The 19,807-nt window shown below is 39.6% G+C and overlaps 1 protein-coding gene across 11 annotated transcripts in view; it reads right to left on the bottom strand.

The window, feature by feature from the left end:
* hdx (highly divergent homeobox) overlaps positions 1-19,807 on the bottom strand; it is an 87,942-nt gene that overhangs the window by 41,787 nt on the left and 26,348 nt on the right. For 5 of the 11 annotated variants that reach the window (XM_043704414.1, XM_043704412.1, XM_043704410.1 and 2 more), the window contains 3 exons: positions 12,293-12,439; positions 6,815-7,948; positions 4,808-4,861 (listed from right to left, as the gene is read on the bottom strand). In XM_043704414.1, coding sequence (XP_043560349.1) covers positions 4,808-4,861; positions 6,815-7,948; positions 12,293-12,439 — 1,335 coding nt within the window. Of the gene's footprint in view, positions 1-4,807; positions 4,862-6,814; positions 7,949-12,292; positions 12,440-12,825; positions 12,934-19,470; positions 19,496-19,807 lie in introns of those variants that run through there. The other 6 variants (XM_043704417.1, XM_043704416.1, XM_043704415.1 and 3 more) reach the window with 5 other exon arrangements.

Below are 19,807 nucleotides of genomic sequence, written 5' to 3'. Positions count from 1 at the left end.
TTGCAATTCACTGAGGTTGGGAACAGGGCATTGGGGAGGTTTGGGGCAGAAAAAAAAAATTAAACTTCTGAAGCACAGAAAGCAGCCCTTTGGTCCGTTTTACCAATGTCAGCACTTTGAATGCATGTTATAAAGTTGAGAACTAAAACCAAAAACGCCCAAAGAGGAGCACATCACACCATAATATGCAAAAAGTGAAAAAAGTAGTGCTTTAGATTAGATTCAATTAGATTAGATTCCTACAGTGTGGAAAAAGGCCCTTCAGCCCAACAAGTCCACATTGACCATCCGAAGAGTAACCTACCCAGACCCCATTTCCCTCTGATTAACGCACCTAACACTATGGGAAATTTAGCATGACCAATTCATCTGACCTGCATATCCTTGGACTGTGGGAGAAAACCGGAGCACCTGGAGGAAACCTACATGGACATGGGGAGAATGTGTAAACTCCACACACACAGTCGCCTGAGGCAGGTGGTGCTGTGAGGTAGCAGTGCTAACCACTCTCCCCATTTTACAAACACCAAATTCTAACTGCTGGCCACCAATCTACAATTACTCTATCCAAATTTACAACAATGCAGAATCCAATTAATCACCAACTTTTGTTTTCTTTTATTCCTTTCCAAAGTCCCACAAATGCTTCCTTTTCAAACATATATTCAACTCAGTTTTTAAAGTTGCTATTGAACCTACTTCTACCACCGTTTCAAACAGTGCATTCCATAACTTGGAGTATATGAAGCATAGATTCTGGGGGGAAAAAAAATTGGGCTAGACATTTGCTTTGTTAAAAACACAGTATGAAATTAAAAGCAGTCATCCTCAACATTTGGACTTTTCAAAACTAGGCTTGCATTGAACAAGAACATGAAAATGTTTCCAGTGGACAGATGCAGAGAAATAGAAAAACAGTGCAGCAATGGAATCTGTTCACTTTCTGTCAACTTGCTCAGGTAAGTCACAGTATTCAGACAGGAATCTGACTGGCTAAAGTAACATTCAAATAGAACTTTAAACTCTTGGGAGACTTAAACAAACATTGTGACTATATAGGTGTGCATGCTTCGCATGATGTAATCCAGACCATGGCCAAAATACATCAAGTTAAATTAATGCTTTATGTTGAACATTGAAATCCTAACTTTAATTTTGAAAACTTAATATTAATTGTAATAAAATCAATTGGTTTAAAACATGAAAATTCCTTTGCTTTGTTAATTTGTATTTCACATGGTTATATTTGCTTCATTTAAAATTGACCAATTCATTCAACCTCAGAAGCCCTACTGTGGCAAAGCTTCAGAACATAAGTATACCAAACAACCGTCAAATCAAATGCACATGAAAACAAAGGAAAGGAGCAGCATTAGTTGAGCAATCACCAACTCTGCTATTCAGAGATAAGAGTTTTACTTATGTACAGGGTGGTTTTATCTTAAAATTCTAAAACTGCACATCACTGCATTGCCATTCTGTTACAAGAAACCCTTAGATGGAAATAAGCAACAGCTTTCAAAGTTTATAGACTTGATATTTCCATTGTATATACTTGAGGTTTCCAAGAAAATATCAAACTGAAGTACCTGTTTTTTTCTTCCCCCCCAAAGTCACCAGTTTATCTGGTGTTTGGATTTGGACCATATTTCAGAGAAGGCATCACTTAGATAATAAAAGGGCTAGAGAATGGTCTCGCCCCATTTTTTAGGTCCTATATCATACAGTGATAGAGAACAGAAACATATCCTTCAACCTAACTCATCCATGCTGACCAGATTTCCTAAACTAAATTATCGCATTTGCCTGCAACTGGTCCATAACCCTCTCCACCTTTCCTATCCAAGTTGTAACTGTACTCACCTCTAACACTTCCTCTGGCAGCTTATTCCACATACGCACCACCCTCTGTGAAAAAGTTGCCCCTCAGGTCCCTATTACATCTTTCCCCTCTCACCTGAAATCTAGGCACTCTAGTTTTGGACTCACTGTACTCTGGGAAAGAGACTTTGGCTATTCACCTTATCTATGCTCCTCATGAATTTATAAACCTCTATGAGGTAACTCCTCAGCCGCATGCCACCCAGCGGAAAAAAGTCCCAACCTATCCAGCCTCTCCTTATAACTCAAACCATCCAGTCTCAGGAACATCGTTGTAAATCTTTTTATCAGCTTTGTGCACATCTGAAAGTTCTGAGACAGGCTTGAAATTTGGCTTCATTTCAGTAATTTAGATGAGTTGTCAGTGCTATAGTGCACCGTAGTGGTTTCACAGAAATAACTTGTTTCAGGCCACATCTTGCCAGTAGCAGTCTTTAGGATAAGATTCAGAGGGAGAAAGAGACAACTGATGGTCAGTTGAGACCTTCAGCCATGTTGTGGAGTGCTATGGAGCTAGGAAGCACACTCCTGCTTCTTCTGGCTCCAAAAACAACCTTTAAAAAATGTATTTATCTATCTTGGTAGCAATCACTTAGTCACATGCACAAAATTGGAGACATTAATGACCAATTTCTATCCACTAATGTCCAATTGTACAATATGAAATCAAGAATGACATTCATCTCATTTTGTGAAAAATCATCAATGCCAAAAATAGTCACATTTCCATTTCACATTGACCGTGTGATTCAGGCTATACAGGAGTCCCTGCTACATAAGGACCACACCACAGGTTAACCTTGTACTTGATCAAATGTGGTTAAAAAAGAATGACGGAATTAAAATTAAAGAACAGCATACAAATCAAGTCTTCTCAACTTGGCACAATGCTAACATAACTTCATTTCTATTGAAAAAAAAGGTATTCTGTAAGTCTTGCCAGTAGTTCTACTGCTTTCACAATCTTTAAAAAGGAAATCAGAGATAGACCAAAACACTTGAGATTTCTGGCAGATATTACAAATCATTATCATACAGTGTAATAATGGCAGTTTCTTCACTGTCATGACATTGGCCTTGCTTAAGCATTGGTTCAAAGAGCACCTGATAGGATTCATATGTAAAAAGAATTGTTGACTGACTAAAAGTCTTTGACAGCAAAATGTTTGGCTGTACTTTGAAAGCAGTCTAAACTGTTAGCATACAAGAAATAAGGGAAGATGGAAAGACTTGCATTAATAAAAACATATTTTCACAAACTCCAAACATCCCAAAGCATTTTACAGGCACTTAAATGCTGTCCAAAGTGTGGTGGCCAAAATGAGCATAGCCATGTCCCACAAATGGCAACATGCTATTAATCAGCACTTGTCATTTAATTTTTTTGATTGAGCAATAAATGGCGGTAGGATAACAGAAATAGTTTCCATTTTGGATGTAATGTTATGCAAACAGATGATATAGGAGCAGAAGTAGATCTTCCTTACTAAAGATGATTATTGCAAGGAAGCTACCAGCAAGATTTCTAATAATTACACATATTAGACTGAAATCATTTTATGTCCACTTCAGAAAGCAGATGGGATCTTGGTTTAAGATCTTAACTGGGTGGCACAGTGGTTAGCACTGCTGCCTCACAGTGCCAGAGACCCGGGTTCAATTCCCACCTCAGGCGACTGACTGTGTGGAGTTTGCACGTTCTCCCCGTGTCTGCGTGGGTTTCCTCCGGGTGCTCCGGTTTCCTCCCACAGTCCAAAGATGTGCAGGTCAGGTGAATTGGCCATGCTAAATTGTCCGTAGTATTAGGCAAGGGGTAAAATGTAGGGATATGGGTGGGTTACCCTTCGGCGGGTCGGGGTGGACTTGTTGGGCCGAAGGGCCTGTTTCCACACTGTAAAGTAATCTAATCTAATCTAAAAAAAAAGCACCTTTGATAAAAAGGTGAGCTTTAACACCTTTCATTAACCAAAATACCTGCATTATAAATTGAAACAAATCAATGTAGCTTAAAATGTGGTGGGTAATTACTAGCTTAATACTTTTTGCAATATGAAGATTTAGCTCTTTGCACAAATCAGAGTTTCCTACCAAGGATCAGTATGTTCCAAGTAACATGCTGATCCTTGGTCATTCCACTGTAAACAAATGATAGCGAGTTTTGGGAAAATGTTTTGCTCAGGTTGAGGTTCTAAATGTAGGTTTGCTCACTGAACTGGAAGGTTCATTTTCAGACGTTTCATCATCATACTAGATAACATCACCAGTGAACCTCCGGATGAAGCTTCATTTAGAGGCTCACTGATGATGTTACCTAGTATGGTGATGAAACGTCTGAAAATGAATCTTCCAGCTCAGCGAGCAAACCTACATCCAAAACAAATTATATTTGAGAAAAGTGCAAAATTAACAAGAAAGATGATCCCAGGTGTAAAAGTTAGAAATTTTTAAATCCTAAAGAGTTTTTTTTAGGGGGATGTAATTCTTCCAACTGCTTAAAATGTTAAATGTAACAAATTAAAACAAATTATTACTTTTAAGTGAGCCAGAGGGTACAGTATGTCTGAAATGTATGAGCAAGATGGTTTTTACTAACAGAGCAATGTATGTGTGACATAATGTGTCACGCAAACTGCCAATTTTGATAAATCCTATTATATTTATCCAAGTACAATAGATACGGTGATGGGAGAGCTGAATTACAAGGAGACAAAAGACAATGGGCAAAGTGGGCTTTGCAGATGTCTTGAAATTTAATTATTTTTCTGTATGTTTACGGAGACGATTCAAAACTAGCATGTCTTTTTGACTGATGCCAGTATTCGTTTTAAATACTGCAAAGGGTTTGAGGGTTAAGGGCCTATAAATTTGCAATAGTGAAGGAGTAGAAACTTAAAATTAAATAACAAGGCACACACATAATACTTACTGTTCTTTTTCTTGAGCTTCCGGTTATACAAGGCAACAGAACGGAGCCAGACACCTGAAGCATAAAATAACACTATTGTTCAAATTATGAACTGTAAAACATACCATTAAAGCTTTTCCATAATCACCAATATACTTAAGGTGATTCAAGCCATCATGTCATCTTACACATTCATACCAGATGACAAATTTTAAAACTTCAGAATTTCAAAAAAAAATCACCACAATGGATGCTGGACTGACTGAAATATCTAACAATAAATGCTGTTTTGCAAAAGTCAATTAAAAAAAAGTTGAGATTTTTAGCAGTTTTTTTAAAGATGCCAAAATGTTGATCAAAGTTCCAAAATAGATGATCACAAAAACAACAAGCAACTCTCCTCATTTTTATTCTTATTTCCAATTTGTAATTTTATTTTGGTATGCATCTGGACAGACAAGACCATTGTTTGACTTTCTGACTCTGACTCTACCCAAAACTCTAAATTTACATGGCAAATAATCTAGCAATTCTTTTGTTAAGCTGGAAGAGATAAATCTTGCTTAAAGAATTATTCAATAATTAACAGCAAATGCAAGTGTTCATTGCCATGTTTCAATCACACTTTTTTTTTATTTGCCTTCAAATAAGAAGTGTGCAAATAACATTTATAATAAATCAAATGGAAACCAAAAACTGACTGACTGCCATCACCTGCCTGTTTCAGACCTGTGGTATTTTTATGCTTGTCAAACTTACAACAAACATTACTCAAGTTATGTAGAGTGGAATTTCCTACTTCTTCAATTCATTTACAATGTTATTACAAATTGCATCCACAGCAGTTTTCCCATTCTATTTCCGTACAGAAGAATGTTGAATGCTCATAGTATTGTGAAGCAAGGAGGTGAACTTTATTTTTTGTGGTTGGAGATAGTTTGACTTCGTGGACAAATTCTGAGGAGCAAGTCATAGCAGTATCTACTGAGCACCAGTCTGTGGTCTGAATTGATCAACAGTAGCTTCTCAAAACCAATAAGTAATGCAGAATAGGAAGAGACAGAAAGATTGGTTTGCCACCATCTGTAGAACAAGTATAACAGGATGTGTTCACTAATTGACCTTAACCACCACAAGTTAAAGCATAACAGAATTTGTAGAACAAGCCTGAGCAGAAATTAAAAGGGGTACTTTAATAATTACACAATAAATGGAATCTTCCATGATGCATTTGTATTGCAGGAATGTTTCCTAAGACTGAAAGTATTACCTTTACCTCAATGGGGATACAACCGGTGGTCTAGCTCAACCTTGCAAAAGTCAGAACAAAACCCCCACATTCAATCTGAGTGGTAGCCTTAAATTCTGAACTCAACCTTTCAAATGAAAACCAAACAAACAGTCTAATTTTTGGAGTACTAGCTTTGAAGAAAGCCATCAAGATTTGCTGTTGCGGTTTTCAATATACTGTACAGCTGAAGCACAAATCCCAACTTTAGTATAAAGTTAAAAATCACAACACCAGGTTATAGTCCAACAGGTTTAAATGGACCCGCTCCGAAAACCAGTGCTTCCAATTAAACCTGTTGGACTATAACCGGGTGTTGTGTGATTTTTAACTTTGTACACCCCATTCCAACACCAGCATCTCCAAATCACAACTTTAGTACAATATATTTGAGTTTTTATTTAACGCGATTGAAGCAATACAAGTGACTGATATTTTTCTACTTAGTACAGTTTCCTTCAAAATAAAATTATTTTGTTCCCAATTTCTGGAAAACAAAGACTGGCTCTAAATTTAATTCACTCAAAAGACAATTGTACCAAATTGAAGAAAAGAAAAGAATATGGTCAGTGTTAGAAAATTACAGAGGTTTGAAAATCAAAAGTAAAGTAACCAGCAAGTGGACAAGATGATTTGGGCACACCAAGATACATGTAAAATGATCACATATTGCCTTTTTACATTTGCACAGTTGTAACACTATTCCCAATGGAATCGAAGAAAAACTAAAGTACTGGTACCTGATAGTTGCTCTGGTTTGGAGTTAACCTTTGGTTGCTAGATGATGGAAGGCGGAGGTTAAATGAATCCTCTGATGAAGCAGCATTACTATACAAGGTCAGTTTTGCTCCAGGTGTTCGAAACTCTCCACTATGATAGAACACACTTCCAGATATATCACGTGCACTGACCTGTGATGAACCAGTGCTCATGTTCCTTGCTTGTATTGCCAGAGAAGTATTTGAGCACTCCATTTCTTTTGGGGTATTGGCTTCAGAAACTCTTGGATGATTCTTCAGCTCTGAACTCATTGATGCAAGCTCCTCTTCCCTTGCATACTCATCAACATCTCCAGTTTCCATGGCAATGGAAAAGCATCCACTTTCCATCTGACGCAAGTTCCTAAACGAATGATCCCCCCTGTTCTTTGGGCACTGTTCACTGCCTGCCAATGAGTATACATCACGGATCTGGAGAGAGCTGACAGCGGAGTCTCCTGTGCTTCGGTTAACCTTGGAATCAGATGAACAACTGGATGTACTTCTTGAGAAAGAGGGGTCACAAGTGAGTTTCCGTGGGCACTGAGATAGTTCTGCAATGGTTGAATTAAACTGTTGTTTCGGCCACCCAACTGATTTAGTTGCTGCTGATTGTACTCTATTTACTTCAGTCTGAATATAAGCAGGACTGTAGTTTTTTGTACTGCAAGAATATACAGTGCTGGTGGGGCTATGAACATTTAATGATCTAGATCCAGGAGTAATTTTGTCACAAATTGAAATTGCAGAGTTTTTAGAAACAGACTGCCTTTGACTTGTGCCATGCTGTTGCAATTCCATTTCAGTTATAGTTCTCCCTATTGGTCTATGCACAAGACCCTTAGGAATGTCACACCTGTGGCCATCCTTTTGTTGAGATAATACTTGCCCACTAGCAGAATGCGTAGAGGTAAACACACCAGTTACCATTACATTTCTACATGGCGATGTTAAAACAGTTTGCTGGCTCTGGGATGGAGAGGCAAGGCTCGTATTTTTCACTGGTGTCTCAGACTTGCCCATTGTACTGTTACTTGCTGGTCCTTGTGTGGAGGGTGGATCTTCTAAACTGTATTTTGTAGAATTCAATTTCCTTCTTTTATTGCCAATCCAAGTCTGCAAAACAGACATTATTAACTGTGCAAAAGACATATTTTGGTTTAAAAGAACACAGTCAATTCAGAACATTATCTACCCAAAAAGTTAAAGCTCAGTATAGGTTTCTTAAATAGACAGGCAAGGAAGAAAGCAGCCAATTCCCACAATTTTGTGATAAGACAGTTTCAGTAGATAAAAACCACATATTGTTGTATCTTTCAAAACAAAACTAATGTCTTAGAATTTCAATGCAAGTTCAACTTCACAACTACCATCAGCTTCAATTTATATTCATGCAGTGTCCTATGACCAAGCCCAAAACCTGTAAAGATTACAATTCCAGCTATTTACAGTCAGACTTGCACAGAAACTATTAATCCAACAGATGGTCTTTCACAGTATAAAGGGTGAAGGAAAAAGGGTTTTTTATGATAATTTGGCTAACCTCACTGCTTGTACAGGTCATTCTGGCATGACACATGTTTCAACATGAGTTAGGTATTGCCAAATTATGGACACTGTTTGGATAATGCACACTTTCTATTGAATGGGTATAGCAATTTTCTACAGTGCGATTTTCTATGACCATTTTCCATAGCATGATCTTCTATAGCACGAGGTTGCAGAGGAACGCAGCTGTCGAGTTATATCAGAATTCCCTAAGGAACATTGGGCTTAGTGCACGTATCTTTGTTTCCATGCTTTAAAAGAGTAATTGTACACTAAAACTGACACAGACAAGCAGAAATGCGATGACCAGGATGTAAAACACAAATTAGAAGACGAGTCTGAAACTGACCTAGGACACGGTTCATATTTTACCCAAAAAACATACTTAACGCAACTACTATTGAATGGGTCATGCTACATAGCACATCAGCATGGAAGAAAGCTCTAACTAATCTCATCAATTCAAAGATCTCTCTTTCTCTGCTTCCCCACCTACCCCAAAATAGCTATAGCAAAAACTTATTACTCTAGAATCTAAAATACGTAGGTGCAACTGAACTGCAGTGCAGGTTATAGATGACAAAACATGGCGAACTAAATGAGTCCAGTCCTAATAGCCCCACTTAAATACCCAAGGATAAACTCTAAAGGGCTATGAAAATGTGATACTGAAGCTGTATACAAATGCAGAATCCCTATGGTGCGGAAGCAGACCATTCGGGCCATCAAGTCCACACTGACCCTCTGAACAGCATTCCACCCAGACCCACCTCTTTACCCTATCCCTTTAATCCTACATTTCCCTTGACCAATCCACCTAACCTGCACATCTTTGGACTATGAGAGGAAAGTAGAGCACCTGGAGGATATCCACACAGACACGAGGAGAATGTGCAAACTCCAGTCAGACAGTTGCCAGAGGGTGGCAATCGAACTGACAGACAGCAGCTCCAACCAATGAACCACCGTGTTTCCCTTAATCATTGCACGCATTTTAGTGTACTTCAAGAAGTATTGACAATGAGTCAATCAGCATCTCACTAATGTGCATGCAGTCGTTATATATTCTTATGAGATCCATAAACAGCCTGTGCTGAAACAGCAGCATGAAAAATATCTTCAAAAGACCATTGTTAATAAAGTGAACATGGATAATCAAGTGCTTCTTTCTCATTAAATAATGTCACTTAAAATCAACAGTACAATGGTCACCCAGAATTATACAATAAATACAAATGCAGGATTTCCAGAGATGTTGAGCCATAAACAGAAACCACTGGAAAACCATAACAGGTCATGCAGCATTGGGAGAGAATAGTGATTGTCCTGGAACATTATGTTTCTCTCTCCAAATATTCTAACTGAGCAACTGAGAATTTCCAACATTTTCAGTTGATATCCAAGATAAGTGAGGTAAGGGGAGCAACACACACATTTCATTTTATATGTTTCAGCAACACATCTTAAATGGAGCAACATTTCTTTCATTCTATACAAAATAATTCCTTCATTATGCTTGAATCCCTCTCATAACTCCTGTCATCTTCTATGAACTGTCGAGTTGTGAATAAAACACAATTTTCCTTTTGCAATCAAATTGTAGACATGTAAACGTCGTGAGAAATACTGGAAATATGCATAAATCCATGCAAAGATAAGCCATAACTGCTTTTCAATTTCTAGAATTTGTTATTACTTTTGATTCCGAACATTCACATTCTTCCTTCCATGCCAGAGTTTTAAATACACAATTTCAAAATAGACAGTTACCACTTTTAATGGAAAGCTATTAATCAGAGTAAGTAAATACAAATTGCTTTTACTAATGGGTGGGCCCATAACTAGTAGGCACAGAATGAAGATAATTGGAACTGGAAATTGGAGGCGAGGAGTTTTAGTTTAGAAGTATTGTTAAAATATGGAATGCATGGCAACAAAAACATATTGGAAACAGACTCAATTTGTTTGTATTTTTTCATGAGATACTAGTTTTGCTGGCAAGGTCAGTGTTTTATTACAAATATACAAAACAGCTTAGGTAGAACTCAGGCCTGGTCTGCCAGTCAAGAAGACGACCAAAGCTGATCGGATTGTAACCTCAAATCCACGTTCTTGCCTACACTCAACAGACTTTCAAACCCTTAATTGACAAGAATCTATCACTTCCTTAACAATATTCAAGGTCCCGGCTTCCTACATCAGCAACAGTTTCAGACTCAACTCAAACAATTTTGCTTAATCTGTTTTAAACAGGTAGAGATTTTTAAAACAGTGATCACAATTCTAAATTGTCTTTAAAATGGAACTCCACTTTTTGCTCATCCCTAACTACCTTTGAGAAAACACAGATTAGTTACCTCCTTGAACCACTACAATGCGTTGGGTATTGGTGCATAGTGGTACTTTGAAGGATTTCATGATTTGCACCCAGCAACGCTGAAGGAATGATAATACAGGCCCAAGACTAGATGATGTGCTTTGGAGGGAAATTTACAGGTAAGAAGTGTTAGCAATTGCCTGCTGCCCTTGTTTCATCTACCACCTAGACCAACAAGGTTTCAAGATGTTATCACAGGAACCTGGCAATTTGTTGCAGTGTATCTTATACATCACAGACATTACTGTTACCATGTACCAGTTGTGAGGGAGTGAATGCTTTAGGTGTAAGATGGGGTACCAATCAGGTTAGTTTGTTTCTGGATGGCATCAATTTTCTCAAGAGTTGCTGGAACTGCTTCCATCCAGGCAAGGAGAGAGAGAGTATTCCATTACACTCCACATTGGGCACTTGGGAGATGGTAGTCAAACTTTGGAGAGAGGCAAAGTGAATTATTCACTGCTACATCCCCTCTGTCATGTGCAGTTTAGTTCAGTCATTGCTATGGTACCCTAAAATTGTAGCTCGTTAAGTTCACTCACTTCAAATCAGAATTGGAATTCAATACCCTGGAACAGCTTTTCCACAATTGGCCTTTCAAGGTTTTGTTTAAAAAAAAAACAAATTTTATTCCCTACTTTTTGCGGTGTGTCAGAATCATTGCGCAGAAGGAGCAGTGAGCAGATAAATAATCTTAATGTATTTTATACAAGTGCATTTGTGAATATCGTTGAACAGAAGAAAATATAGCTTTTGACCCCATTAGTTTAAATTCAAAATCTGAGTTAGCATAGCCCAATTTTGATACAGTTAACTATTTCCTAACATTTGCCAATGTTGAAAATACAATGGAACCATTTCCAAAAGCTACTTAAATCAAAGAAAGCCTTTTGGCAATACAATGAAAATAACTAAAGATTGGCTACCTAAATATTCCGGAATTAAAATAATGTAGTTTCAATTCCAGTCCTGCAGAAGAAAATAAAAATAAACATATTCCATCTAGAATCAAAAGGTTCCAGATCCAACCTAACAGTTTATTAAAAGTACAGAGCACAAAGGATGGCTAAACATAAGATCGTACATTCTTGCACCCAAGCCTTGCAAATACAACAAAGCAAACTTTAGAAAACAAATTACAGCAACAATTTATTTTTAGGAACTACCACCCAAGGGTAAATTTGATGTCACGCTTTATAAAACCCTCCACTTTTCCCCGCCAACTGCTAATAAATGATAGTCGTGCACACAAGTTTTATTATAAGCCCTTCAGCCATTCTGAACACAAATCCATATGTAGAATTTTAATCATAAAGGATTCACAGATTAGTTATAGTTGGATCATTTTAGCAATTATATCACAGAATTTGAGGTCGTGTTCAGAAGGCTTGGTTTGGAACAGGTATCTTGTCCGAGATAAATGTCTTGCAGAGTCCAAAATATTATAATGAATACTGCTCCATTATTTAATACCATTGGGATCCAGTAAAAAAAACATTTCCAATAGCTTTGTGCAAAAATATTATACTACTTACCCTGACTACATTAAAATCTAACCCCGTTTCACGTGCACACTGTATTATTAATCCAAAGCAATTTTTACTTTGATTTGTCATTCCACTGTCATAATAACGCTGTAATACTCGTTGCTGTTCCTCTGTGAATATAGAACGCAGATTCATCTATAAAAGAAAGTATAGTGCTTTTTGTTACCACAAATTTTAAAAGTGTAGAAAAAAAGACAAAAAACATTTTTTAAAAAAAAATTATTTCAAATAACACAAGTAAACAACAAATTCCATGGTAATATTTGGTTAATAACCTGAACATATTAATTCCAGGCTAGGTCAAGCTCTCAGAAGTGCATCATTATGGTTTGTACACCAGCTGAATTTGCAAACTTGCTATTCAAATAAAACTGCCAAAACTAAAAAGTTCTGTCTTGGTTAATCATCAACAGAAACGCTTATTTTGATTTTTCTGATTCCCTCATCAAGGAAACCTCCAATTTACACCAGGAGGTATTGCCCCCTACCCAGTTTCCACAGTATCATTCAATTTAAATTACCATCAGATCAGTACATTTGTGCATCCAAAAATCAGCACAAGACAAGAATTCCTCAAATATTATGCATAACATGGAAAGGAGATTGTGGCCCATGCATCCTTTGAACTCAGCCAGCATTAGATGAAAGAAGATGCTGTGTAGAAACAACTATATACAAACATAAAACAGAGAGAGGAATGATTAGAGGAAATCAATTTGTATGTTTATTAATAGAAGCTAGTTGCCTAGCAACTTGCCATAATTCAGTAGTATTGAGATACAACACAAGAAAATTACTTTAATAAATACAAAATACTGCAAACGCTGGAATGGAAATAAAAACGGAATACACTCAGAAGGCCAGTCAAATTCTGTGGAGAGAACAGATAAAGAGAACTTCCTGAAAATGTATCAGCATCTGAAATACTAACTTTTATCTACTCTCTCAATGAATACTGGCTAATATGCTCAGTATTTTCTAAAAATTGAACAGTAAGTGAATGAAATGAGCTGAAAACATTGCTGACTATTTTTCTAATAGCGTCATACAGTCCTACAGCACGGAGTCAGGGCCTTTGGCCCAAACTGGTCCAGGCTAACCAAAATGTCCGTTCACGCTAACCCCATTTCCCTTCTATTCCTTTCCTATCCATGTCTTTGTCCAAATGTCTTTTAAATGTTGTTAATGCACCTGCATCAACTGCTGGCAGCTCATTCCATAGGTGTACCACCTTCTGTGTAAAAATTGCCCCTCAGGTACACTTTTATTCTTTCCCCTCTCACCTTAAACTGATGCCCTCCAGCCTCGATTCCCCAAATCTGGGAAAAACAGTGCATTCACCCTATCCATGCCTCTCATGATCCTGTGCACCTTAATAAAAGGATCCCCTCAATCTCCTACACCCTAAAGGAAAAATTCCTAGCCTGTCCAACCTCTCCCTAAAACTCAAACCATTGAATCCAGACAATATCCTGTAACTTTCTCTCCAGTTGAATAACATCCTTCCCATAACGAGGAGACCAAAACTGAACACAATACTCCAAGTGCGGCCTCACCAACATCCTGTACAACTGCAACATAACTTCTCAACTTCTGTACTCAATGCCCTGACTGATGAAGACCAGTGGTCCAAAAGCCTTCTTCACTGCCCTGTCTACCTGTGACTCCACTTTCAGAGAACTGTGAACCTGAACTCCAAGATCCCTCTGTTCCATGACACTCTAAGGCCCTACCATTCACCATGAAACTCCAACCTTGTTTTGACTTTCCAAAATGCAAGACATCACACTTATCTATATTAAATTTAGTTTGTCATTTGTTGGCCCACTTTCCCAGCTGATTAAGGTCCTGCTGCAATTTCTGATAACCTTCCTCACTATCGGCGTTATCACCTGTTTTAGTGTCATCAGCAAACTTGCTAATCATGCCTTGTATAGTCAGTCATCCAAATCATTGATCGAGATAGCAAACAGTAATAGGCCCAGCACCGACCTTGAGGCACTCCACAAGTCATAGGCCTCCAGTCCAACAAGCATCCTTCCACAATTACACTCCGTTTCCTACCATCAAACCAATTTTGCATTCAATTTGCCAGCTCACCTTCATTCTGTGTGATCCAACCTTCCAGAGCAGCCTACCATGTGGAACCTTATCAAAGGCCTTACTGAAATCCCAACAGACTGCATCTACCACCCTGCCCTCATCAACCTTCCTGGTCACTTCATCAAAGAGGTCCAAAAAAAATTGGGAGGCTGCATCTCCCGCTCACAAGACCATGTCAACTACTCCTAACCAAACCTTACCTTTCCAAATGCATGTACACCTATTGCTCAGAATTTTACCCATTGCCGATGTTAAATTTACTGGTCTATAGTTCCCAGGATTTTCTTTGCAGCCCTTCTTAAATAATGGCACAATATTCACTATTTTTCAGTCTTCCAGGACCTCACCCGTGACTAACAATGATGCAAAAATATCAGCCAAGATCGCTGTAATTGCTTCTCCAGCCCCTTGCAGTGTTTTTGGATATATCTGGTCAGGACGAGGAGATTTATCCACCTTCATACATTCTAATACATTCAACCCCTCCTCTACTGTGATATGGACTGTCCCCAAGATATCACCACTAATTTACTCAACTTCCAAGTCTTGATATCTTTCTCCATGGTAAACACAGGAGAAATATTTGTTGAGATCCTCACTCATCTACTGTAGTTCGACACATACATGTCCAGTTTGGTCCTTGAGGGGCCTTACTCTCTCTCTAGTTATTCTCTTTTAAGAGTCATAGAGATGTACAGCATGGAAACATACCTTTCATTCAAACCCCTCGATGCCGACCAGATATCCCAATCCAATCTAGTCCCACCTGCCAGCACCTAGCCCATATCCCTCCAAACCCTTCCGGTTCATATACCCATTGATAGGAAGGAGACCAGATTTGCACACAATATTCCAACAGTGGCCTAACCAATGTCCTGTATAGCTGAAGCATGACCTCCCAACGCATGTACTCAATACTCTGACCAATAAAGGAAAGCATATCAAAAGCCTTCTTCACTATCCTAACTACCTGCGACTCCACTTTCAAGGAGCTCTGAACCTGCCCTCCAAGGTCTCCTTGTTCAGCAACACTCCCTAGGACCTTTCCATTAAGTGTATAAGTCCTGCTAAGATTTGCTTTCCCAAAATTCAGCACCTCGCATTTATCTGAATTAAACTCCATCTGCCACTTCTCAGCCCATTGGCCCATCTGGTCAAGATCCTGTTGTAATCTGAGGTAACCTTCTTCGCTGTCCAGTACACCTCCAATTTTGGTGTCATCTGCAAACTTACTAACTGTACCTCTTATGCTCGCATCCAAATCATTTACGTAAATTACAAAAAGTAGAGGACCCAGCACCGATCCTTGTGGCACTCCACTGGTCACAGGCCTCCAGTCTGAAAAACAACCGTCCACCACCACCCTCCGTCTTCTACCTTTGAGCCAGTTCTGTATCCAAATGGCTAGTTCTCTCTGTATTCCACGAGATCTAACCTTGCTCATCAGTCTCCCATGGGGAACCTTGTCGAACGCTTTACTGAAGTCCATATAGATCACATCTATTGCTCTGCCCTCAATCTTCTTTGCTACTTCCTCAAAAAACTCAATCAAGTTTGTGAGACATGATTTCCCCTGCACAAAGCTATGTTGACTATCCCTAATCAGCCCTTGCCTTTCCAAATACATGTACGTCCTGTCCCTCAGGATTCCCTCCAACAACTTGGCCACCACCGACGTCAAGCTCACTGGTCTATAGTTTCCTGGCTTGTCCTTACCACCCTTCTTAAACAGTGGCACTATGTTAGCCAACCTCCAGTCTTCCGGCACCTCACTGGTGACTATAGATGATAAATATATCTCAGCAAGAGGCCCAGCAATCACTTCTCTAGTTTCCCACAGAGTTCTAGGGTACACCTGATCAGGTCCTGGGGATTTATCCACCTTTAACCGTTTCAAGACATCCAGCACTTCCTCTTCTGTAAGATGGACATTTTGCAAGGTGTCACCATCTATTTCCCTACAGTCTATATCTTCCATATCCTTTTCCACAGTAAATACTGATGCAAAATACTCATTTAGTGTCTACCCCCCCCCCATTTTCTGCGGCTCCACACAAAGGCAGCCTTGCTGATCTTTGAGGAGCCCTATTCTCCCCCTAGTTACCCTTTTGTCCTTAATATACTTGTAAAAATCCTTTGGATTCTCCTTTAGCTCTATTTGCCAAAGCTATCTCATGTTCCCTTTTTGACCTCCCGATTTCTCTCTTAAGCATACTCCTACTGCCTTTATTATCTAAGGATTCACTCGATCGATCCTGTTTATACCTTACAAATGCTTCCTTCTTTTTCTTAACCAAACCTTCAGTTTCTCTAGTCATCCAGCATTCCCTATACCTACCAGCCTTTCCTTTCACCCTATCAGGAATATACTTTCTCTGGACTCTCGTTATCTCATTTATGAAGGCTTCCCATTTTCCAGCCGTCCCTTTCCCTGCGAATATCTGCCCCCAATCAGCTTTCGAAAATTCTTGTCTAATACCGTCAAAATTGGCCTTTCTCCAATTCAGAACTTCAACTTTTAGATCTGGTCTATTCTTTTCTATCACTATTTTAAATGTAATGGAATTGTGGTCGCTGACCCCAAAATGCTCTCCCACTGCCACTCAGTCACCTGTCCTGCCTTATTTCCCAAGAGTAGGTCAAGTTTTGCACCTTCTCTAGTAGGTACATCCACATATTGAATCAGAAACTTTTCTTGTACACACTTAATTTCCTCTCCATCTAAACCCTTAAAACTCTCGCAGTCCCAGTCCATGTTTGAAAGTTAAAATCCCCTACCATAACCACCCTATTATTCTTACAGATAGCTGAGATCTCCTTACAAGTTTGTTTCTCAATTTCCCTCTGACTATTAGGAAGTCTATAATACAGTCCCAATAAGGTGATCATCCCTTTCTTATTTCTCAGTTTCACCTAAATAACTTCCCTGGATGTAGGTCTTTAACATATTTTGTATTTATCCTTGCCTTCTCAACTAAGGCTATCTTGTGCCCCCTTTTCACCCTCCTGAATTCCTTCTTCAGTAAGCTCCTGTATTCCCTGCATACTTCCTGGAATTCCCTAGATCCCAGCTGCCTGTACCTGAACCATGCCTCCTTTTTTCTGGTCAAAGCCTCAATATCTCTTACCATCCAGGGTTCCCTGTACCTGCCAACCTTGCCCTTCACCCTCATGGGAACATACAGACCTTGAAATCTAGCTAGCTCACTTTTAAAAGCCTCCCACTTGCCAGAGGTCCCTTTGCCTGCAAACAAACTACTCCAATCAACCCTTGCAAGCTCTTGTCTAATTCCATCAAAATTCACCTTGGTCCAGTTTAGAACTTGAGGACCAGTTTGTCCCTCTCCATAACTATTTTAAAATTAATAGATCTATGGTCATTGGTTCCAAAGTGATTTCCCCCCACTGTCACCTCAGTCACCTGTCCTGCCCTATTTCCCAAGAGTAGGTTGCATTTGCCCCTTCCCGAATAGGGCCTTCTATACACTGCTTGAGCAAACTTCACTGAATGCACTTTAATTCCACCCCATCTAAGCCCTTAATCCTCTGGCAGTCCTAGTCTATGTTGGGAAAATTAAAATGCCCTACTATGACAACTGTAATGCTCCTGCAAATCTCCCTGCATATTTGTCCTTTTAATTCCTGTTGACTATTTGGGGGCCAACAGTCAACCCCAATGATGTCACCATCCCCATCATATTTCTTAGCTCCACCCACAAAACCTCACTGGATGATCCTTCAGCTTTTTCATCTCTACTGCTGTGATACTTGCCTTCATCAAAAATGCAACACCCCCTAACCCCCTTCCACCACCTCTGTACTGCCTAAACAACTGTACCAGAGCTCATTAAGTTGCCAGTCCTGTCCCTCCCTTAGCCAAGTTTCTAAACCAGCTATAATATTCCAGTCCTACATACGTATCCACGCCTTGAGTTCATCTGCCTTACCGGTCAGCTCTCTTGCATTAAAATAAATTCAACATGGAGTGTTCCAGACTGACCTGTCTCTTCAACTCATTATTTCTGATTACTATATCTCCTTCAAGCCTGGCACTTGCCTTCCTGCTATTGAGGATCCTAACCCCTGCCAATCTAGTTTAAACCCTCCCTTGCAGCACTAGCAAGCCTGGCCGCCAAAATATTGGTCCCCCTCCAGTTCAGATGCAAACCATCCTTCTTGAACAGGTCACCTCTGCCCCAGAAACGATCCCAATGATCAAAAAATCTGAATCCCTGCCCCCGTACCAATTCTTTAACCATGCATTCATCTGCCATATCCTCCTGTTCTTACCCTCACTAGCACAAGGCACTGGAAGTAATCTGGAGGTTATCACCAATGAGATCGTGGTTTTTAACTTTTTTCCCAGCTCTCTATAATCACTCTGCAGGAACTCATCCCTATTTCTATCTGTGTAATTTGTGCCAACATGCACAATGACTTCTGGCTGCTCACCCTCCCTTGAGTTCAGAGATGCCCTGGACCCGGATATCTGGGAGGCAACACACCATCCTGGATTCCTATTTGCAGCCAGAAAATCTCTTATTTGTCCCTCTAACTATAGAGTCTCCTATCACTAAGGTCCTGTTTACCTTTCCCTGCTGTGTTCCACAGCCAGTCGTAGTGCTACCAACCTAGCTACTGCTGCTTTCCTCCGAACGTTCATCTATCCAAACCCCCTCCCACACCACCGACAGTATCCAAAACGGTCTACTTGTTTTCAATGCGAATGACCACAGGGGATTCTTGCAGTCTCTGCCTACTCCCTTTGCCTTTCCTGGTGGTCACCCAGCTACGCTCTGCCTGCATCTTAGGTGGGACCACCTCACTAAAACTTTTGTCGATGAAGCACTCAGCATCTTGGACGATACTTAATGCATTCAGCTCCAGCTCCCCAACATGATCTCCAAGGAGCTGCAACTGGGTGCACTTCCCAGGGGTGTCATCAAGGACAATGGAAGTCGCCCTGAGTTCCCACATCCTGCAGGAGGGAACAAGTGACTCCACTAATTGCCAACTTAACTGCTGTAAAACAAAAAAGTTAAAAGTACTTTCCTTGAGCTTACCTGTACTTTTTGCTGAGCCGCTGCTCTCCAAAGCCTCTCGAGCCAAAGCCTTACTTCTTACTCTGCTATCAACAAATTTTGCAATAACACATCTTCTAATGCCTAGGAGCTAAAGATTACACTAGGTAAAAACAATGACTGCAGATGCTGGAAACCAGATTCTGGATTAGTGGTGCTGGAAAAGCACAGCAGTTCAGGCAGCATCCGAGGAGCAATTAAAATCGACGTTTCCGGCAAAAGCCCTTCATCAGGAATACAGGCAGAGTGCCTGAAGGGTGGAGAGATAAATGAGAGGAGGGTGGGGGTGGGGAGAAAGTAGCATAGACTACAATAGGTG

This window comes from Chiloscyllium plagiosum, chromosome 15 (genome assembly GCF_004010195.1).
Source record: "Chiloscyllium plagiosum isolate BGI_BamShark_2017 chromosome 15, ASM401019v2, whole genome shotgun sequence".
NCBI classification, from domain to species: Eukaryota; Metazoa; Chordata; class Chondrichthyes; order Orectolobiformes; family Hemiscylliidae; genus Chiloscyllium; species Chiloscyllium plagiosum.
Note: the sequence above shows the minus strand (reverse complement) of the source record. Positions and strands in the feature narration are given on the sequence as shown.